Source organism: Pseudophryne corroboree, chromosome 1 (assembly GCF_028390025.1).
Source record: "Pseudophryne corroboree isolate aPseCor3 chromosome 1, aPseCor3.hap2, whole genome shotgun sequence".
Classification (NCBI taxonomy): domain Eukaryota; kingdom Metazoa; phylum Chordata; class Amphibia; order Anura; family Myobatrachidae; genus Pseudophryne; species Pseudophryne corroboree.
The window spans coordinates 12582425-12606242 of NC_086444.1; the positions used below are offsets into that span (position 1 = coordinate 12582425).

The following is a 23818-nucleotide window of genomic DNA, read 5'->3' on the forward strand; positions in this document are numbered from 1 at the left end:
GTCTGAACTGAGGGCGATCTTTACAGGTAGGTCTGTCAGAGTCTGAGCTGAGGGCTATCCTTACAGATGTATCTGTCAGAGTGGGTCTGTCAGAGTCTGAGCTGAGGGCTATCCTTACAGGTGGGTCTGTCAGAGTTTGAGCTGAGGGCCAGTCTATCATTACAGGTGGGTCTGTCAGAGTCTGAGCTGCGGGCTATCCTTACAGGTGGGTCTGTCAGAGTCTTAGCTGAGCGCTATCCTAACAGGTCTATCAAGAGTCTGAGCTGAGAGCTATCCTTATAGGTGAGTCTGTCAGAGTCTGAGTTGAGGGCTACCCTTACAGGTGGGCCTGTCAGAGTCTGAGTTGAGGGCTATCCTTACAGGTGGGTCTGTCAAGAGTCTGAGCTGAGGGCTATCCTTACAGGCTGGTATGTCAGAGCAGAGGTCTATCCTTACAGGAAGGTCTGTCAGAGTCTGAGGGCTATCCTTACAGATGGGTCTGTCAGAGCAGAGGTCTAACCTTATAGGTGGGTCTGTCAGGGTCAGGGCACAGGGCTATCCTTACAGGTGGGTCTGTCAGAGTCTGAACTGAGGGCTATCTTTACAGGTAGGTCTGTCAGAGTCTGAACTGAGGGCTTTCTTTACAGGTAGGTCTGTCAGAGTCTGAGCTGAGGGCTATCTTTACAGGTAGGTCTGTCAGAGTCTGAGCTGAGGGCTATCTTTACAGGTAGGTCTGTCAGAGTTTGAGCTAAGGGCTATCCGTACAGATGTGTCTGTCAGAGTGGGTCTGTCAGAGTCTGAGCTGAGGGCTATCCTTACAGGTGGGTCTGTCAGAGTTTGAGCTAAGGGCTATCTTTACAGGTAGGTCTGTCAGAGTCTGAGCTGAGGGCTATCCTTACAGGTGGGTCTGTCAGAGTTCGAGCTGAGGACCAGTCTATCCTTACAGGTAAGTCTGTCAAGAGTCTGTGCTGAGGGCTATCCTTACAGGTGGTTCTGTCAGAGTCTGAGCTGAGGGCTATCCTTACAGGTGGGTCTGTCAGAGTCTGAACTGAGGGCGATCTTTACAGGTAGGTCTGTCAGAGTCTGAGCTGAGGGCTATCCTTACAGATGTATCTGTCAGAGTGGGTCTGTCAGAGTCTGAGCTGAGGGCTATCCTTACAGGTGGGTCTGTCAGAGTTTGAGCTGAGGGCCAGTCTATCATTACAGGTGGGTCTGTCAGAGTCTGAGCTGAGGGCTATCCTTACAGGTGGGTCTGTCAGAGTCTTAGCTGAGCGCTATCCTAACAGGTCTGTCAAGAGTCTGAGCTGAGAGCTATCCTTATAGGTGGGTCTGTCAGAGTCTGAGTTGAGGGCTACCCTTACAGGTGGGCCTGTCAGAGTCTGAGTTGAGGGCTATCCTTACAGGTGGGTCTGTCAAGAGTCTGAGCTGAGGGCTATCCTTACAGGTTGGTATGTCAGAGCAGAGGTCTATCCTTACAGGAAGGTCTGTCAGAGTCTGAGGGCTATCCTTACAGATGGGTCTGTCAGAGCAGAGGTCTAACCTTATAGGTGGGTCTGTCAGGGTCAGGGCACAGGGCTATCCTTACAGGTGGGTCTGTCAGAGTCTGAGCTGAGGGCTATCCTAACAGCTAAGTCTGTCAAGAGTCTGGGCAGAGTGTTATCCTTATAGGTGGGTCTGTCAGAGTCTGAGTTGAGGGCTACCCTTACAGGTGGGTCTGTCAGAGTCTGAGTTGAGGGCTATCCTTACAGGTGGGTCTGTCAGAGTCAGAGCAGAGGGCTATCCTTACAGGTGGGTCTGTGAGAGTCAGAGCAGAGGTCTAACCTTACAGGTGGGTCTGTCAGAGTCAGAGCAGAGGGCTATACTTACAGGTGGGTTTGTCAGAGTCAGAGCAGAGGGCTATCCTTACAGGTTGGTCTGTCAGAGTCAGAGCAGAGGCCTGGTCTATGTGTGTGTTGCAGCATATTGGATAATATCTCCGGAGACGCTGGGATGTACTGGGCTCTCCCCGGAGACAGTCTCCTTGCGCTACTGGCTCCTCTTCTATGACAGGAGCCGGGTGCTGTAGGAGACTTTCACACTGCAGCACCTGGCTCCTGTCACTGCGGAGGAGCCGACATTATGGTGTCACCCCCTCCAGGTGCCACACCCGGGTGCGAGCCCCCCCCGCCTTGTAACGCCACTGATCCTGACTATGCCACTCTGATTCCATTTTGCCGATCCGGTTTACTTCCAATGTGAGGTGATATGACTCCATTCTGGCTAGTGCTGTAAATGGGGTTTTCTTCATACATTGTATGTGTTCGGTTACCCCGCTCTAATCCTCCATTTTGAGAACTGAAAACATTCAGAGATTTTTTTCTCTCCCCCTCTTTCCTGATGTCCTAAAGCCACGCTCACCGCTAATACATTCTGGTCCCGCAGGCTGAGATCACATCTTATTGCAGATGTGGTGAAATAGTCTAGTTCTGTATTGGACCTTCCTGATAAATAGGGGTATCGTGTACAAAATGGCCGACCAGATGCGAGCCAATGATAAATAGGAACATATATATATACACAGAATATGGCGGTCTGATGGACCTCTGAGGAGCACGCTGAGGTCTCGCCGTTGCCCTCACTTTCAGGCGTGTTGTTACTTCTGAGGTAAGGGGAGGACCCCACGTTTCTGCTACAAGGCTAAAGCCTTCATCTAAACCAATGTCACAGAAGACGTTCACTGGAAGATTCTGTGAGACGCCGGGACACTGCGGAAAAGGCGACATTATTCTGCAAACAGAGAAATAAAAAACAAGAAGAAAAAACACTTTTCTATTCTACGTCTTAGGATTGAATAAATTAACTCTTTGTTTCAGATCTTTGGTAAAAGCTGCATTTCATGAGTTTCCCCCCACTGCTTCGTTTCTGGCCGTGACCGGTTCCACAGCGGTTACACCAATACCCGTGGGTCATGGAGAACAGGGGGCTCGGTGGCTGGAGATGATTGGTATAACCGTGGAACTTCCATATGTATCCAATGCTGGGTTACTGTACAGAGGTAAGTGCACCTGGATCACCTTTAGGCATGATACCGTATGCTCCAGGTGGGTTGGTGAGAGGTAGGGTGGCCGGAGCAGGTCATGGTCTGTAAGTGGTTGCCAGCAGAAGGTGGTGCTGAGCCCAGGAGAAAGCTCTGCGAGGTCCGGCTCACACAGTCCTATCATAGTGCTGCTCCGGACCGGTGTTCTTCTGCTCCGTCAGTTCACGTCACAGTCCTCCCCAACCTCCGAGAGAGACCACCTTCCCTGCGTGACAATGTGAGATGTGGGTGAAGGACACTGGAAGAGGGTGGAGGCTGCGGAGACTCAGGGCGAGGAGCTGGGAGGAGTGTGTCCGTGCGATGAGGAGGGCGGAGGAATCTGTGCCGTAGCGGGGCTGGAGCGCTCGTTAGTGTTGTTCAGGCTTGTGCTCGACCCTGATGGTGCTCCTGCCCTCCGAGCAAACAGCACACCTGAGGACAGAGGAGACACAGGTAACGTGGGCACAGAACCATCTACGCACGCAATCCCTGAGAGCTGAACGCGTCTATCCCCCGCCCTGTTATGGGTAAGTGTTCAGTCAAAATGGAAGCTGGAAGCCATCTTGTTCACTGGTGAAATGGAAGTGTCTGCAAGGCTTTCCCCCGACAACGTGGTCTGTGTAACTCGCTTCAGGTTATTATGTACTAAGCACTGGAGAGAGATAAAGTGCTAGCCAATCAGCTTCTAATTGTCATTTTTAAAACACAGCCTGTAACATGACAGTTAGGTGCTGATTGACTGGTACTTTGGGGCCCATTTATCAGCGAGTTTTAGCTTTCTAAAACTTGTTGCATATGATAAATGGTGCTCCAGCCAATCAGCTCCCAACTGTCGTTTTTCAAAGACAAGACCGGAGCTGATTGGCTGGAGCCCCATTTATCATACGCAACAAGTCTTACATAGCTCAAACTTGTTAATAAATGGGCCCCTTTATCTCTCCACGGCTTAGTACACGTCCCTGTGCTGTTTCTCTACACACACCATGTATCTGTACACGGACATATGACACCGCCAGGCAGGGTAAGACCCGCGTAGCCCATCATGAGTCCAGCGCACCTCTGATACAGGCAGAGCCACACATTCACCCCTAATTCCCGTACCCCGGTTATTGCACTGGCACCAGCAGATGAGCAGGATGTTTCCATGGGGTGGTCTTCAGTATGCCGGCGGTCGGGCTCCCGGCGACCAGCATACCGGCGCCGGGAGCCCGACAGCCGGCATACCGACACTTATTCTCCCTCGTGGGGGTCCACGACCCCCCCTGGAGGGAGAATAAAATAGTGTGGCGCGCTTAGCGCGCCACCATGCCCGTAGGAGGCGAGCGCAGCGAGCACGCAAGGTGCTCATTTGCGCTCGCCACACTGTCGGTAAGCCGGCGGTCGGGCTCCCGGCGCCGGTATGCTGGTCGCCGGGAGCCCGGCCGCCGGCATATCGTAGTGAACCCGTTTCCATGGTTACTGGAGGACGGCTCGCTGGCATGTGGTCGTTTACAAGACAGCGCGCACACGTGTTCCCTCAGCACAATCACTGCGGGTGTGACGATACGGACTCTACAACACATCAGGCGCAACTTAAACCGCCGCTAATAAGCTCGGCCCACCATCATGTTAGCCCACCACCATCATTATATTACACATTAGGGGTCTAATTCAGGTTGATTGCAAAACAACATTTTCCTCTAATGGGCAAAACCATGTGCAGTGCAGGGGGGGCAGATGTAACATGTGCAGAGAGCGTTAGATTTGGGTGGGTTATTTTGTTTCTGTGCAGGGTAAATACTGGCTGCTTTATTTTTACACTGAAATTTAGATTTCAGTTTGAACACCCCCCCCCCACCCAAGTCTAACTCTCTCTGCACATGTTACATCTGCCCCACCTGCACTGCACATGGTTTTGCCCATTAAGAGGAAACTATAGTCTATTGTGATGTTTCCGTTGGATCTGTCAGGACACGGCGGATATGATTGAGCACTGCCCTGTGCTGTAAGGACTGCCGCTGTGGTGGGCGGTGGGGATATGCGCCATGACACCCGTGAAACGCTGTATGATCTGTGGCTGCGGACATCAGCGTATTACTGAACATAGGGCCTAATTGAAGGTTGATTGCAAAACAACATATTTTATATCTGCAGTGTCTGTACTGTCTATATATTTCTCACAAACACTACAGTAGTTGATTAATGATCAGTCACAAAGCTGGCCCCATTGGGTGGCTCTCAGTCGGCACTTATCCGAGTCTCGTTCCGGCATGCCAGAGACCAGGGCGAGGGAGGATTACTGACAATTATGTGAAGCCATAGACAGGTAAGAAATGAGATTAGGTGAAGATCAGTAAATGGCCGGTTACCATAGTAACGGTGACATGAGAGATTAGTCTGAAGACGGTGATCATTTGGGCTTCGCAATCCACTGGTGACCCGACGCTTCCCATTGAGCAGCAGCACGCCTTTGGTGGCGATTGCCCAGAGGGCAGTGGAGCGTCCGGAAGCCGTTTCTCCGGCTGGACAGAGGCGCATTAATGAAGACGCATCCTTTATTAGTAGGTGCTGCCGACTGTCAGGACATCCGCTCCCTCAATTCATTACAATGGGGGAAGACGTGAGGTGCGCACTCCGCCACTGACCGTATCTCACTGGATTTCCTGCCGGTGACAGGCGCGAGTGGCTACTTACCTGCGTAGACAACTCCATTCATTTCTATGGACATGTTGATGCTGCTGATGCTGGCCGCAGACAGGTTCATCGCCGTCTCTTGTCTGTCATCTGGGGGGAGACGGAGAGAAACATCACTCACTGCACCTCCCTGACACCACAAAACCTGGCTGTAGATTGCAAGCTCTGTGGACAAGTATCAGGACTCACAAAGATACAGTATCAGCATTTCATTTTTATTTATTTTTTAAATGCACAACTTCCTTTTCGCTACACAATAGAGTTAGGTGTGGGAGGGGCGTGTCCTAGGTCAGAGCTACATTGCAGTGTGAGAATAAAGCTGCCCAGCATGTGTGGGCTACATGTAGAAGCAGCCAGTAACTCGGCACCTGGGTACCACCATGCTGTGCTGCAGGGACAGATGTAACATGTGCAGAGAGTTAGGTGTGGGAGGGATGTGTACTAGATCAGAGCTACATTGCAGTGTGAGAATAAAGCTGCCCAGCACGTGTGGGCTACATGCAGAAGCAGCCAGTAACTAAGCGCCTGCGTAACACCATGCTGCACTGCAGGGGGGCAGATGTAACATGTGCAGAGATTTAGGTGTGAGAGGGGCGTGTCCTAGCTCAGATTTCCATTGAAGTGTGAGAATAAAGCTGTCCAGCATGTGTGGCTACATGCAGAAGCCGCCAGTAACTCGGCACCTGGGTAACACCATGCTGCACTGCAGGGGGCAGATGTAACATGTGCAGAGAGTTAGGTGTGGGAGGGGCGTGTCCTAGCTCAGAGCTACATTGCAGTGTGAGAATAAAGCTGCCTAGCATGTGTGGGCTACATGGAGAAGCCGCCGGTAATTACCCTGCATGCAGACATATTACATGTTGTGGCAGGAGAGGTACTTTGCCACCTGGAAACAACCATAGGGAAGTGTGGATGGACTGGGTTCCCATCCATTGGGCCCAGACCAGGTCTTATAGGCTTCTTAGCCCAAGAAGCTGCTTCATCAGCCAGCACCTGGCTGCTGGGTTTAAAGCAGAGTCTCTCCCATGAGTCAGGGCTCCTGAAGGCAGTTAGTGTCCAGGTGATAGGCCTGCTAGGGACAGTGGGATCCGGAGGGCTGGGCCACTAGTGTCAGGATGCCGGGACCTGAACGGTAAGTAAGAGGGAGTGAGGCAGGGCCTAACCTCCCTAGTTGTTTATACTAGAGACAGTGATCTTTGTTTTATGTACATCTTTGTTTTGAGCTACCTGAATAAAAGGTATTTGTTGTTTTTGCACAAGCCTGGAGTCGGTCGTTGGTGGAATTTTTGTAGCAGAGCACATTCTAGCAAGACTCCTGTTACAAATGGCGCCTGAAAAGGGACCCTTCTGCTAGTCGTGTCACACGTGGCAGAGGACCCAACAGCCGCAAGGTAGCGGCACACATACCAACGAACTACAGACCAAGATGAACTCATGGGCATCAGTACCAGACCAATGGTGCTGTGAGTAGTTGTTAAAAGCAACCCCACGGGGTAAAAATAATGATATGTTTTGATTAAACTGAATGTGTTTGATTTTGGTGCAAAGGTTTGCATTGGCAGCAAAGAGGTTAAACAGAGTGCTTGGATTGTTCAGTCTTTCCTGCATCGCACCATTCATTGAAAGTAGCTGTGTTGATTTGCTCTAAGGGGTTGCAAGCATCTGTTAATTTATGACTGAATTTCTTTTCCAAACTTATTTTTACCTGTGCCTGCAAAATCTAGTAGAGGGAGTCTGGTGTCCCTGTTAATTAGCTCATTAAGACCAATCAAGCAAAGTTGAAACCTTTTATATAGGTGGATCTGTTTAAGTAAAGAAACTCTGTGGCACTATGTGTCCCAGCAATCCCTGAGTTCTAGTTTTAAGAGCCTGAAGGGAGAAGTTGTTTATTTGCACTACCAGTGTAAGGTATTTGTGACCACTATGTACATGCTACATTTCAGTGCTTTGCTAAAAGCCTAATCTGTGCTAAAAAATAAATAAAAAAAAAAAGGAATTTTTATTTTCCCTTTCACTTACAGTTTACGAAGGGAACAGGGTGAATAAAGATTTTCAGATATACACCATTTTCTGAAGTGTCTCTTCAAATGGGTAACAAAAAGAATTCATGCTAAAAAAACAAAAGGGGTGACAGCTCTAACACCTCAGGTCAGGAACTTATGTGACCCTATTAAAGCCCCACAGTTGGAGAGTGAAGTGGAGAGTTTATTGGGGAGTAATCCAGATCTTGGGGAAGATTTTAGCATGGAACTTTTTTTTTTTTAGGTCACATGATAAGTGACCTTGAAAGGAATGTCCAATTAAAGGACCAGGAGCTGGGAGAGGTTGACTTGATGTCAAGTGATCATCCACCTCCAAAACAAGAATCCTTTAATTTGCTGGATCTGTGGCAGAATGATGAATCCCAGGAATCTACCTCGACTTATGGCAATTTGATGACTACTCAAGAGCCCATCCTAGAACAGGAAGTCTTATCTGAGCTGGAGATAGTTTCTGTTGAAGTCTTGGAAACCCAGGATCCTTCTCCTGTTGACGCGATACACGTTCAGAAGTTAATCCCTGATGGGACATCACAGGTTCAGAAGCCCCCAGTTCTGGACATCCAGTACACATGTGAGACTTTCTCTGATGAATCACAGACAAAGACCGTACCTTTGGCAGTGTCTCGCCTACGTGAGCTAGTCATGGCTAAGCTAGTTGCAATACAGGAGTCCACTTCCGAAGTCATCCAGGAACCTGCTTCTGAAGGGGTTTCCCTTGTGTATGAGGAGGATAAGGTGCAAGATTTCGATCTTGGGGTTGTTGCACCCTGGCATGATCCACCAGGAGAGGCTCAAGATCCAATTGCTGAACTGGGACAGTTCATAAAGGACACACTAAGTAAGGAGCAAGAACCTGTCTCAGAGGAATCGGTGCAGAGTCCCATTTCTGAGGTTGCTCTATCCAAGGAGAGTTATCTATATGAGACACGAGAGCTGGAAAATTTGAGGGGAGAGATCCAAAAGCTGGCCTAAAGTAATAGCCAGCTAAAAGAAACCGTGAAGGAGATTCCTAAACTACGGAGTCGAATAAGAGACCTGGACAAGAGACTCAAAATGGGTTATGTGCCGGTCATAGAACAGCAGGAGACGGTGACTAGGGTCAAACATGGGAGATCGGAGGACGAAGCAGTCATGTTAATAAAGGAAATGTTACCAAACCTGGAAAGACTGAAGGAAGCACTAAAAGTTCAACAGATGGAAAGGACTTTCTGAGACTCAGGACCAGTGCCTCACTCTGAGGGAAAGGGTGGGTGCAAAATTGGACCATGACCTCAGAACAATTAAAGTCAGGGCAGAGACTAGGTGTTACCGGTGCCAAGAGCTTGGCCATAAAAGGTGGAATTGTCCATATAGGCCAAGACCAGTGAGGGCCGGGGTGACTACTAAGCCCAGAGTGAACTTGAAAACCTTCCCCAGTCCAGAGTTGGTTAAGGTCAGGTGTCACAAACACCCAGACAAGAATGAAGCGACCTCCTCAGTAGCCAGTAAATCCGAGCCCCCGATAAGGGAAACATCCCTAAAGGTGGAAAGGTGAAGAGGAGGGGAAGTTTAGTGGCCAATGGGAAGTTGTCCATTAAAACGACCACTTTGGCCACTATGCTAAAGTGGAGGGAAAGGGAAGGTGGCACCGTGGAGTAGGTGCCACAAACCTTTAATGGAAACAGATTCCAAGTCCAGTTAAAAGGGCCTCGGACATGTACTTGGGACAGGAACTTGGGATCCAGGTGTGTGGGCCCAAGTTATGGCCCGAAGATTTGTCAGCCCATAATAATTGGCAAACGTGAAACCATGCCAATGTCACATGCCACTTTTCTGAGCCAGGAAAAGCTGAGGGAAAGGGTATGTGGCAGGAGAGGTACTTTGCCACCTGGAAACACCATAGGGAAGTGTGGATGAACCGTGTTCCCATCCATTGGGCCCAGACCAGGTCTTATAGGCTTCTTAGCTTAAGAAGCTGCTTCATCAGCCAGCACCTGGGTGCTGGGTTTAAAGCAGAGTCTCTCCCATTAGTCAGGGCTCCTGAAGACAATTAGTGTCCAGGTGATAGGCCTGCTAGGGACAGTGGGATCCGGAGGGCTGGGTCACTAGTGTTATGATGCCGGGACCTGAAGGGTTCCTTATTATGTAAGAGGGAGTGAGGCAGGGCCTAACCTCCCTGGTAGTTTATACTAAAGACAGTGATCTTTGTTTTATGTATATCTTTGTTTTTGAGCTACCTGAATTCAAGGTATTTGTTGTTTTTGTACAAGCCTGGAGTCGGTCGCTGGTTGAATTTTTGTAGCAGAGTGCATTCTAGCAAGACTCCTGCTACAATGTATATGCCCCCCTGCCCAGATGCCCACTTTCTTGCTTTTACTTGCTATGTTACCTCGGCTGTTGATTTTGATGTTCATGGGCAGTTGCGCAGCCATGGCCAGGAAATTGTGCTGCAGAGCGTGCTGCATTAACCGCTGCTGTTCCTCTGCCATCAACGCCATCTTCTTTTCCGGAGGTTCCCCAGATTCCAGCTTTTCCCGCAGTTGTTCCAGAGCTGCTGCCTGCATTACTTGTACTGCTTGTGCCGTTGCTGCGTGGTGACCGGGCAGACAGATGGGGATTCCTATCCGCTGGGTGTTTCCATGTGTGTGTACGCTGTCTTCTGGAATAAAACATGTATCTGTTAGAAGTGTATCTCCCCTCTATCACATCTCCTCCTCTATCACAGCTCCCCCTCACATCTCCTCCTCTATCACATCTCCCCCTCTATCACATCTCCCCCTCTATCACATCTCCCCCTCTATCACATCTCCTCCTCTATCACATCTCCTCCTCTATCACATCTCCCCCTCTATCACATCTCCCCCTCTATCACATCTCCCCCTCTATCACATCTCCCCCTCTATCACATCTCCCCCTCTATCACATCTCCCCCTCTATCACATCTCCCCCTCTATCACATCTCCCCCTCTATCACATCTCCCCCTCTATCACATCTCCTCCTCTATCACATCTCCTCCTCTATCACATCTCCCCCTCTATCACATCTCCCCCTCTATCACATCTCCCCCTCTATCACATCTCCCCCTCTATCACATCTCCCCCTCTATCACATCTCCCCTCTATCACATCTCCCCCTCTATCACATCTCCCCCTCTATCACATCTCCCCCTCTATCACATCTCCCCCTCTATCACATCTCCCCCTCTATCACATCTCCCCCTCTATCACATCTCCCCCTCTATCACATCTCCCCCTCTATCACATCTCCCCCTCTATCACATCTCCCCCTCTATCACATCTCCCCCTCCATCACATCTCCCCCTCCATCACATCTCCCCCTCCATCACATCTCCCCCTCCATCACATCTCCCCCTCCATCACATCTCCTCCTCCATCACATCTCCTCCTCCATCACATCTCCTCCTCCATCACATCTCCTCCTCTATCACATCTCCTCCTCTATCACACAGCTCCCCCTCTATCACAGCTCCTCCTCCCCCTCTATCACATCTCCCCTCTATCACATCTCCTCCTCTATCACATCTCCTCCTCTATCACACAGCTCCCCCTCTATCACAGCTCCTCCTCCCCCTCTATCACATCTCCCCCTCTATCACAGCTCCTCCTCCCCCTCTATCACATCTCCCCTCTATCACATCTCCCCCTCTATCACAGCTCCTCCTCCTCCCCCTCTATCACATCTCCTCTTCTATCACATCTCCCCTCTATCACATCTCCCCCTCTATCACATCTCCCCCTCTGTCACATCTCCTCTCTATCACATCTCCCCCTCTATCACATCTCCTCTCTATCACATCTCCCCCTCTATCACATCTCCCCCTCTATCACATCTCCCCCTCTATCACATCTCCCCCTCTATCACATCTCCCCCTCTATCACATCTCCCCCTCCATCACATCTCCCCCTCCATCACATCTCCTCCTCCATCACATCTCCTCCTCCATCACATCTCCTCCTCTATCACATCTCCTCCTCTATCACACAGCTCCCCCTCTATCACAGCTCCTCCTCCCCCTCTATCACATCTCCCCTCTATCACATCTCCTCCTCTATCACATCTCCTCCTCTATCACACAGCTCCCCCTCTATCACAGCTCCTCCTCCCCCTCTATCACATCTCCCCCTCTATCACAGCTCCTCCTCCCCCTCTCACATCTCCCCTCTATCACATCTCCCCCTCTATCACAGCTCCTCCTCCTCCCCCTCTATCACATCTCCTCCTCTATCACATCTCCTCCTCTATCACACAGCTCCCCCTCTATCACAGCTCCTCCTCCCCCTCTATCACATCTCCCCCTCTATCACAGCTCCTCCTCCCCCTCTATCACATCTCCCCTCTATCACATCTCCCCCTCTATCACAGCTCCTCCTCCTCCCCCTCTATCACATCTCCTCCTCTATCACATCTCCTCTTCTATCACATCTCCCCCTCTATCACATCTCCCCCTCTATCACATCTCCCCCTCTGTCACATCTCCTCTCTATCACATCTCCTCTCTATCACATCTCCCCCTCCATCACATCTCCCCCTCTATCACATCTCCCCCTCTATCACATCTCCCCCTCTATCACATCTCCCCCTCTATCACATCTCCTCTCTATCACATCTCCTCCTCTATCACATCTCCCCCTCCATCACATCTCCCCCTCTATCACAGCTCCTCCTCTATCACATCTCCCCCTCTATCACATCTCCCCCTCTATCACATCTCCTCTCTATCACATCTCCTCCTCTATCACATCTCCTCCTCTATCACATCTCCCCCTCTATCACAGCTCCTCCTCCCCCTCTATCACATCTCCCCCTCCATCACATCTCCTCCTCTATCACATCTCCCCCTCCATCACATCTCCTCCTCTATCACATCTCCCCCCTCCATCACATCTCCTCCTCTATCACATCTCCCCCTCTATCACATCTCCTCCTCTATCACATCTCCCCCTCTATCACATCTCCTCCTCTATCACATCTCCCCCTCTATCACATCTCCCCCTCTATCACATCTCCCCCTCCATCACATCTCCTCCTCTATCACATCTCCCCCTCTATCACATCTCCTCCTCTATCACATCTCCCCCTCTATCACATCTCCCCCTCTATCACATCTCCCCCTCTATCACATCTCCCCCTCCATCACATCTCCCCCTCTATCACAGCTCCTCCTCCCCCTCTATCACATCTCCTCCTCTATCACATCTCCTCCTCTATCACATCTCCTCCTCTATCACACAGCTCCCCCTCTATCACAGCTCCTCCTCCCCCTCTATCACATCTCCCCCTCTATCACAGCTCCTCCTCCCCCTCTATCACATCTCCCCTCTATCACATCTCCCCCTCTATCACATCTCCCCCTCTATCACATCTCCCCCTCTATCACATCTCCCCCTCTATCACATCTCCCCCTCTATCACATCTCCCCCTCCATCACATCTCCCCCTCCATCACATCTCCCCCTCCATCACATCTCCCCCTCCATCACATCTCCCCCTCCATCACATCTCCCCCTCCATCACATCTCCCCCTCTATCACAGCTCCTCCTCCTCCCCCTCTATCACATCTCCTCTTCTATCACATCTCCCCTCTATCACATCTCCCCCTCTATCACATCTCCCCCTCTATCACATCTCCCCCTCTATCACATCTCCCCCTCTATCACATCTCCCCCTCTATCACATCTCCCCCTCTATCACATCTCCCCCTCCATCACATCTCCCCCTCCATCACATCTCCCCCTCCATCACATCTCCCCCTCCATCACATCTCCCCCTCCATCACATCTCCCCCTCCATCACATCTCCCCCTCCATCACATCTCCCCCTCTATCACAGCTCCTCCTCCTCCCCCTCTATCACATCTCCTCTTCTATCACATCTCCCCCTCTATCACATCTCCCCCTCTATCACATCTCCCCCTCTATCACAGCTCCTCCTCTATCACATCTCCTCCTCTATCACACAGCTCCCCCTCTATCACAGCTCCCCCTCTATCACATCTCCCCCTCTATCACAGCTCCTCCTCCCCCTCTATCACATCTCCTCCTCTATCACATCTCCCCCTCTATCACATCTCCCCCATCTCCCCCTCTATCACATCTCCCCCTCTATCACATCTCCTCCTCTATCACATCTCCTCCTCTATCACTCTATCACATCTCCTCCTCTATCACAGCTCCTCCTCCCCCTCTATCACATCTCCCCTCTATCACATCTCCCCCTCTATCACAGCTCCTCCTCCCCCTCTATCACATCTCCTCCTCTATCACATCTCCCCTCTATCACATCTCCTCCTCTATCACATCTCCCCTCTATCACATCTCCCCCTCTATCACATCTCCCCCTCTATCACATCTCCCCCTCTATCACAGCTCCTCCTCTATCACATCTCCTCCTCTATCACACAGCTCCCCCTCTATCACAGCTCCCCCTCTATCACATCTCCCCCTCTATCACAGCTCCTCCTCCCCCTCTATCACATCTCCTCCTCTATCACATCTCCCCCTCTATCACATCTCCCCCATCTCCCCCTCTATCACATCTCCCCCTCTATCACATCTCCTCCTCTATCACATCTCCTCCTCTATCACTCTATCACATCTCCTCCTCTATCACAGCTCCTCCTCCCCCTCTATCACATCTCCCCTCTATCACATCTCCCCCTCTATCACAGCTCCTCCTCCCCCTCTATCACATCTCCTCCTCTATCACATCTCCCCTCTATCACATCTCCTCCTCTATCACATCTCCCCTCTATCACATCTCCCCCTCTATCACAGCTCCTCCTCTATCACATCTCCTCCTCTATCACATCTCCTCCTCTATCACACAGCTCCCCCTCTATCACAGCTCCTCCTCCCCCTCTATCACATCTCCCCCTCTATCACAGCTCCTCCTCCCCCTCTATCACATCTCCCCTCTATCACATCTCCCCTCTATCACAGCTCCCCCTCTATCACAGCTCCCCCTCCATCACATCTCCCCCTCCATCACATCTCCCCCTCCATCACATCTCCCCCTCTATCACATCTCCCCCTCTATCACATCTCCCCCTCTATCACATCTCCCCCTCTATCACATCTCCCCCTCTATCACATCTCCCCCTCCATCACATCTCCCCCTCCATCACATCTCCCCCTCCATCACATCTCCCCCTCCATCACATCTCCTCTCTATCACATCTCCCCCTCTATCACATCTCCTCTCTATCACATCTCCTCCTCTATCACATCTCCTCCTCTATCACATCTCCCCCTCTATCACATCTCCCCCTCTATCACATCTCCCCCTCTATCACATCTCCCCCTCTATCACATCTCCCCCTCTATCACATCTCCCCCTCTATCACATCTCCTCTCTATCACATCTCCTCCTCTATCACATCTCCTCCTCTATCACATCTCCCCCTCTATCACATCTCCCCCTCTATCACATCTCCCCCTCTATCACATCTCCCCCTCTATCACATCTCCCCCTCTATCACATCTCCCCCTCTATCACAGCTCCTCCTCCTCCCCCTCTATCACATCTCCTCTTCTATCACATCTCCCCCTCTATCACATCTCCCCCTCTATCACATCTCCCCCTCTATCACATCTCCCCCTCCATCACATCTCCCCCTCCATCACATCTCCCCCTCTATCACATCTCCCCCTCTATCACAGCTCCTCCTCCTCCCCCTCTATCACATCTCCCCCTCTATCACATCTCCCCCTCTATCACATCTCCCCCTCTATCACATCTCCCCCTCCATCACATCTCCCCCTCTATCACATCTCCCCCTCTATCACAGCTCCTCCTCCTCCCCCTCTATCACATCTCCTCTTCTATCACATCTCCCCTCTATCACATCTCCCCCTCTATCACATCTCCCCCTCTGTCACATCTCCTCTCTATCACATCTCCCCCTCTATCACATCTCCCCCTCTATCACATCTCCCCCTCTATCACATCTCCCCCTCTATCACATCTCCTCTCTATCACATCTCCTCTCTATCACATCTCCCCCTCTATCACATCTCCCCCTCTATCACATCTCCCCCTCTATCACATCTCCCCCTCTATCACATCTCCCCCTCTATCACATCTCCCCCTCTATCACATCTCCCCCTCTATCACATCTCCCCCTCTATCACAGCTCCCCCTCTATCACAGCTCCCCCTCTATCACAGCTCCCCCTCTATCACATCTCCCCCTCTATCACATCTCCCCCTCTATCACATCTCCCCCTCTATCACAGCTCCCCCTCTATCACAGCTCCCCCTCCATCACATCTCCCCCTCTATCACATCTCCTCCTCTATCACACAGCTCCCCCTCTATCACAGCTCCTCCTCCCCCTCTATCACATCTCCCCCTCCATCACATCTCCCCCTCTATCACATCTCCCCCTCCATCACATCTCCCCCTCTATCACAGCTCCTCCTCCCCCTCTATCACATCTCCCCTCTATCACATCTCCTCCTCTATCACATCTCCTCCTCTATCACATCTCCCCCTCTATCACATCTCCCCCTCTATCACATCTCCCCCTCTATCACATCTCCTCCTCTATCACTCTATCACATCTCCTCCTCTATCACATCTCCCCCTCTATCACATCTCCCCCTCTATCACAGCTCCTCCTCCCCCTCTATCACATCTCCCCTCTATCACATCTCCTCCTCTATCACATCTCCTCCTCTATCACATCTCCCCCTCTATCACATCTCCCCCTCTATCACATCTCCCCCTCTATCACATCTCCCCCTCTATCACATCTCCTCCTCTATCACTCTATCACATCTCCTCCTCTATCACATCTCCCCCTCTATCACATCTCCTCTCTATCACATCTCCCTCTCCATCACATCTCCCCCTCCATCACATCTCCCCCTCCATCACATCTCCCCCTCTATCACATCTCCTCTCTATCACATCTCCCCCTCTATCACATCTCCTCCTCTATCACATCTCCTCCTCTATCACTCTATCACATCTCCTCCTCTATCACATCTCCCCCTCTATCACATCTCCTCCTCTATCACATCTCCTCCTCTATCACTCTATCACATCTCCTCCTCTATCACATCTCCCCCTCTATCACATCTCCCCCTCTATCACATCTCCCCCTCTATCACATCTCCCCCTCCATCACATCTCCCCCTCCATCACATCTCCCCCTCTGTCACATCTCCTCCTCTATCACTCTATCACATCTCCTCCTCTATCACATCTCCCCCTCTATCACATCTCCCCCTCTATCACATCTCCCCCTCTATCACATCTCCCCCTCCATCACATCTCCCCCTCCGTCACATCTCCCCCTCTGTCACATCTCCTCTCTATCACATCTCCCCCTCTATCACATCTCCCCCTCTATCACATCTCCCCCTCTATCACATCTCCCCCTCTATCACATCTCCCCCTCTATCACATCTCCCCCTCTATCACATCTCCCCCTCTATCACATCTCCCCCTCTATCACATCTCCTCTCTATCACATCTCCCCCTCCATCACATCTCCCCCTCCATCACATCTCCCCCTCCGTCACATCTCCCCCTCCGTCACATCTCCCCCTCTGTCACATCTCCCCCTCTATCACATCTCCCCCTCTATCACATCTCCCCCTCTATCACATCTCCCCCTCTATCACATCTCCCCCTCTATCACATCTCCTCCTCTATCACTCTATCACATCTCCTCCTCTATCACACAGCTCCCCCTCTATCACATCTCCCCCTCCCCCTCTATCACATCTCCTCCTCTATCACACAGCTCCCCCTCTATCACATCTCCCCCTCTATCACATCTCCTCCTCTATCACATCTCCTCCTCTATCACACAGCTCCCCCTCTATCACAGCTCCTCCTCCCCCTCTATCACATCTCCCCCTCTATCACAGCTCCTCCTCCCCCTCTATCACATCTCCTCCTCTATCACACAGCTCCCCCTCTATCACAGCTCCTCCTCCCCCTCTAACACATCTCCCCCTCTATCACAGCTCCTCCTCCCCCTCTATCACATCTCCCCTCTATCACATCTCCCCCTCTATCACAGCTCCTCCTCCCCCTCTATCACATCTCCCCTCTATCACATCTCCCCCTCTATCACATCTCCCCCTCTATCACATCTCCCCCTCTATCACATCTCCTCCTCTATCACATCTCCTCCTCTATCACATCTCCCCCTCCATCACATCTCCCCCTCCATCACATCTCCCCCTCCATCACATCTCCCCCTCCATCACATCTCCCCCTCCATCACATCTCCCCCTCCATCACATCTCCCCCTCCATCACATCTCCCCCTCCATCACATCTCCCCCTCTATCACATCTCCTCCTCTATCACACAGCTCCCCCTCTATCACAGCTCCCCCTCTATCACAGCTCCTCCTCCTCCCCCTCTATCACATCTCCCCCTCTATCACAGCTCCTCCTCCTCCTCTATCACATCTCCTCCTCTATCACATCTCCCCTCTATCACATCTCCCCCTCTATCACATCTCCCCCATCTCCCCCTCTATCACATCTCCCCCTCTATCACATCTCCCCCTCTATCACATCTCCCCCTCTATCACATCTCCCCCTCTATCACATCTCCCCTCTATCACATCTCCCCCTCTATCACATCTCCCCCATCTCCCCCTCTATCACATCTCCCCCTCTATCACATCTCCCCCTCTATCACATCTCCCCCTCTATCACATCTTCCCCTCTATCACATCTCCTCCTCTATCACATCTCCTCCTCTATCACATCTCCTCCTCTATCACTCTATCACATCTCCTCCTCTATCACATCTCCTCCTCTATCACATCTCCTTCTCTATCACACAGCTCCCCCTCTATCACAGCTCCTCCTCCCCCTCTATCACATCTCCCCCTCTATCACAGCTCCTCCTCCCCCTCTATCACATCTCCCCTCTATCACATCTCCCCCTCTATCACAGCTCCTCCTCCCCCTCTATCACATCTCCCCCTCTATCACATCTCCCCCTCCATCACATCTCCCCCTCCATCACATCTCCCCCTCCATCACATCTCCCCCTCCATCACATCTCCCCCTCCATCACATCTCCCCCTCCATCACATCTCCCCCTCCATCACTCTATCACATCTCCCCTCTATCACATCTCCCCCTCTATCACATCTCCTCCTCTATCACAGCTCCTCCTCTATCACAGCTCCTCCTCTATCACAGCACCTCCTCTATCACAGCACCTCCTCTATCACATCTCCCCCTCTATCACAGCTCCTCCTCCCCCTCTATCACATCTCCCCTCTATCACATCTCCCCCTCTATCACAGCTCCTCCTCCCCCTCTATCACATCTCCTCCTCTATCACATCTCCCCCTCTATCACATCTCCTCCTCTATCACTCTATCACATCTCCCCCTCTATCACATCTCCCCCTCTATCACATCTCCTCCTCTATCACATCTCCCCCTCTATCACATCTCCTCCTCTATCACAGCTCCTCCTCTATCACAGCACCTCCTCTATCACAGCACCTCCTCTATCACATCTCCCCCTCTATCACAGCTCCTCCTCCCCCTCTATCACATCTCCCCTCTATCACATCTCCCCCTCTATCACAGCTCCTCCTCCCCCTCTATCACATCTCCTCCTCTATCACATCTCCTCCTCTATCACATCTCCCCCTCTATCACATCTCCTCCTCTATCACATCTCCTCTCTATCACATCTCCCCCTCCATCACATCTCCCCCTCCATCACATCTCCCCCTCCATCACATCTCCCCCTCCATCACATCTCCCCCTCCATCACATCTCCTCCTCTATCACACAGCTCCCCCTCTATCACAGCTCCTCCTCCCCCTCTATCACATCTCCCCCTCTATCACAGCTCCTCCTCCCCCTCTATCACATCTCCTCCTCTATCACACAGCTCCCCCTCTATCACATCTCCCCCTCCATCACATCTCCTCCTCTATCACATCTCCTCCTCTATCACACAGCTCCCCCTCTATCACAGCTCCTCCTCCCCCTCTATCACATCTCCCCCTCTATCACAGCTCCTCCTCCCCCTCTATCACATCTCCTCCTCTATCACACAGCTCCCCCTCTATCACATCTCCCCCTCCATCACATCTCCTCCTCTATCACATCTCCTCCTCTATCACACAGCTCCCCCTCTATCACAGCTCCTCCTCCCCCTCTATCACATCTCCCCCTCTATCACAGCTCCTCCTCCTCTATCACATCTCCTCCTCTATCACACAGCTCCCCCTCTATCACAGCTCCTCCTCCCCCTCTAACACATCTCCCCCTCTATCACAGCTCCTCCTCCCCCTCTATCACATCTCCCCTCTATCACATCTCCCCCTCTATCACAGCTCCTCCTCCCCCTCTATCACATCTCCCCTCTATCACATCTCCCCCTCTATCACATCTCCCCCTCTATCACATCTCCCCCTCTATCACATCTCCTCCTCTATCACATCTCCCCCTCCATCACATCTCCCCCTCCATCACATCTCCCCCTCCATCACATCTCCTCCTCTATCACATCTCCCCCTCTATCACATCTCCCCCTCCATCACATCTCCCCCTCCATCACATCTCCCCCTCTATCACATCTCCCCCTCTATCACATCTCCCCTCTATCACATCTCCCCTCTATCACATCTCCCCCTCTATCACATCTCCCCCTCTATCACATCTCCCCCTCTATCACATCTCCTCCTCTATCACTCTATCACATCTCCTCCTCTATCACATCTCCTCCTCTATCACATCTCCCCCTCTATCACATCTCCCCCTCCATCACATCTCCCCCTCCATCACATCTCCCCCTCTATCACATCTCCCCTCTATCACATCTCCCCTCTATCACATCTCCCCCTCTATCACATCTCCCCCTCTATCACATCTCCCCCTCTATCACATCTCCTCCTCTATCACTCTATCACATCTCCTCCTCTATCACATCTCCTCCTCTATCACATCTCCCCCTCTATCACATCTCCCCCTCCATCACATCTCCCCCTCCATCACATCTCCCCCTCTATCACATCTCCCCCTCCATCACATCTCCCCCTCCATCACATCTCCCCTCTATCACATCTCCCCCTCTATCACATCTCCCCCTCTATCACATCTCCCCCTCTATCACATCTCCCCCTCTATCACATCTCCCCCTCTATCACATCTCCTCCTCTATCACATCTCCTCCTCTATCACATCTCCCCCTCTATCACATCTCCTCCTCTATCACTCTATCACATCTCCTCCTCTATCACATCTCCTCCTCTATCACATCTCCTCCTCTATCACATCTCCCCCTCTATCACATCTCCCCCTCCATCACATCTCCCCCTCTATCACATCTCCCCCTCTATCACAGCTCCTCCTCTATCACATCTCCTCCTCTATCACACAGCTCCCCCTCTATCACAGCTCCTCCTCCCCCTCTATCACATCTCCTCCTCTATCACACAGCTCCCCCTCTATCACATCTCCCCCTCCATCACATCTCCCCCTCTATCACATCTCCTCCTCTATCACATCTCCTTCTCTATCACATCTCCTCCTCTATCACTCTATCACATCTCCCCCTCCATCACATCTCCCCCTCTATCACATCTCCTCCTCTATCACATCTCCTTCTCTATCACATCTCCTCCTCTATCACTCTATCACATCTCCCCCTCCATCACATCTCCTCCTCCATCACATCTCCCCCTCCATCACATCTCCTCCTCTATCACATCTCCCCCTCTATCACATCTCCCCCTCTATCACATCTCCTCCTCTATCACTCTATCACATCTCCTCTTCTATCACATCTCCCCCTCTATCACATCTCCTCCTCTATCACAGCAACTCCCCCTCTATCACAGCAACTCCCCCTCTATCACAGCTCCTCCTCCCCCTTTATCACATCTCCTCCTCTATCACATCTCCCCCTCTATCACAGCTCCTCCTCTATCACATCTCCTCCTCTATCACACAGCTCCCCCTCTATCACAGCTCCTCCTCCCCCTCTATCACATCTCCCCCTCTATCACAGCTCCTCCTCCCCCTCTATCACATCTCCTCCTCTATCACACAGCTCCCCCTCTATCACATCTCCCCCTCCATCACATCTCCCCCTCTATCACATCTCCTCCTCTATCACATCTCCTTCTCTATCACATCTCCTCCTCTATCACTCTATCACATCTCCCCCTCCATCACATCTCCCCCTCTATCACATCTCCTCCTCTATCACATCTCCTTCTCTATCACATCTCCTCCTCTATCACTCTATCACATCTCCCCCTCCATCACATCTCCTCCTCCATCACATCTCCCCCTCCATCACATCTCCCCCTCCATCACATCTCCCCCTCCATCACATCTCCCCCTCTATCACATCTCCCCCTCTATCACATCTCCCACTCTATCACATCTCCTCCTCTATCACATCTCCCCCTCCATCACATCTCCCCCTCTATCACATCTCCCCCTCTATCACATCTCCCCCTCTATCACATCTCCCCCTCTATCACATCTCCCCCTCTATCACATCTCCCCCTCTATCACATCTCCCCCTCTATCACATCTTCCCCTCTATCACATCTCCCCCTCTATCACATCTCCTCCTCTATCACATCTCCTCCTCTATCACTCTATCACATCTCCTCCTCTATCACATCTCCCCCTCCATCACATCTCCTCCTCTATCACATCTCCTTCTCTATCACATCTCCTCCTCTATCACTCTATCACATCTCCTCTTCTATCACATCTCCCCCTCTATCACATCTCCCCCTCTATCACATCTCCCCCTCTATCACATCTCCCCCTTTATCACATCTCCCCTCTATCACATCTCCCCTCTATCACATCTCCTCCTCTATCACATCTCCTCCTCTATCACATCTCCTCCTCTATCACAGCAACTCCCCCTCTATCACAGCAACTCCCCCTCTATCACAGCTCCTCCTCCCCCTTTATCACATCTCCTCCTCTATCACATCTCCCCCTCTATCACATCTCCTCCTCTATCACACAGCTCCCCCTCTATCACATCTCCCCCTCTATCACATCTCCCCCTCTATCACATCTCCCCCTCTATCACATCTCCCCCTCTATCACATCTCCCCCTCTATCACATCTCCCCCTCTATCACATCTCCTCCTCTATCACATCTCCTCCTCTATCACAGCAACTCCCCCTCTATCACAGCAACTCCCCCTCTATCACAGCTCCTCCTCCCCCTTTATCACATCTCCTCCTCTATCACATCTCCCCCTCTATCACAGCTCCTCCTCTATCACATCTCCTCCTCTATCACACAGCTCCCCCTCTATCACAGCTCCTCCTCCCCCTCTATCACATCTCCCCCTCTATCACAGCTCCTCCTCCCCCTCTATCACATCTCCTCCTCTATCACACAGCTCCCCCTCTATCACATCTCCCCCTCTATCACAGCTCCTCCTCCCCCTCTATCACATCTCCTCCTCTATCACACAGCTCCCCCTCTATCACAGCTCCTCCTCCCCCTCTAACACATCTCCCCCTCTATCACAGCTCCTCCTCCCCCTCTATCACATCTCCCCTCTATCACATCTCCCCCTCTATCACAGCTCCTCCTCCCCCTCTATCACATCTCCCCTCTATCACATCTCCCCCTCTATCACATCTCCCCCTCTATCACATCTCCCCCTCTATCACATCTCCTCCTCTATCACTCTATCACATCTCCCCCTCCATCACATCTCCCCCTCCATCACATCTCCCCCTCCATCACATCTCCCCCTCCATCACATCTCCCCCTCTATCACATCTCCCCCTCTATCACATCTCCCCCTCTATCACATCTCCCCCTCTATCACATCTCCCCCTCTATCACATCTCCCCCTCTATCACATCTCCCCCTCTATCACATCTCCCCCTCTATCACATCTCCCCCTCTATCACATCTCCCCCTCTATCACATCTCCTCCTCTATCACATCTCCTCCTCTATCACATCTCCCCCTCCATCACATCTCCTCTCTATCACATCTCCCCCTTTATCACATCTCCTCCTCTATCACATCTCCTCCTCTATCACATCTCCTCCTCTATCACATCTCCTCCTCTAT

General features: G+C 51.6%; 1 protein-coding gene across 1 annotated transcript in view; it reads right to left on the reverse strand.

Annotated features, from left to right (window-relative positions):
• Positions 1 to 2721: 2721 nt before the first annotated feature.
• The window catches only part of LOC135037998 (AT-rich interactive domain-containing protein 3A-like), a 164884-nt gene continuing 143787 nt past the window's right edge, over positions 2722 to 23818 (reverse strand). The window contains exons 4-6 of the mRNA XM_063954657.1: positions 10118 to 10387; positions 5708 to 5797; positions 2722 to 3466 (exon numbers count right to left, since the gene is read on the reverse strand). Coding sequence (XP_063810727.1) covers positions 3321 to 3466; positions 5708 to 5797; positions 10118 to 10387 — 506 coding nt within the window. The 3' untranslated portion in view covers positions 2722 to 3320. The remainder of the gene's footprint in view (positions 3467 to 5707; positions 5798 to 10117; positions 10388 to 23818) is intronic.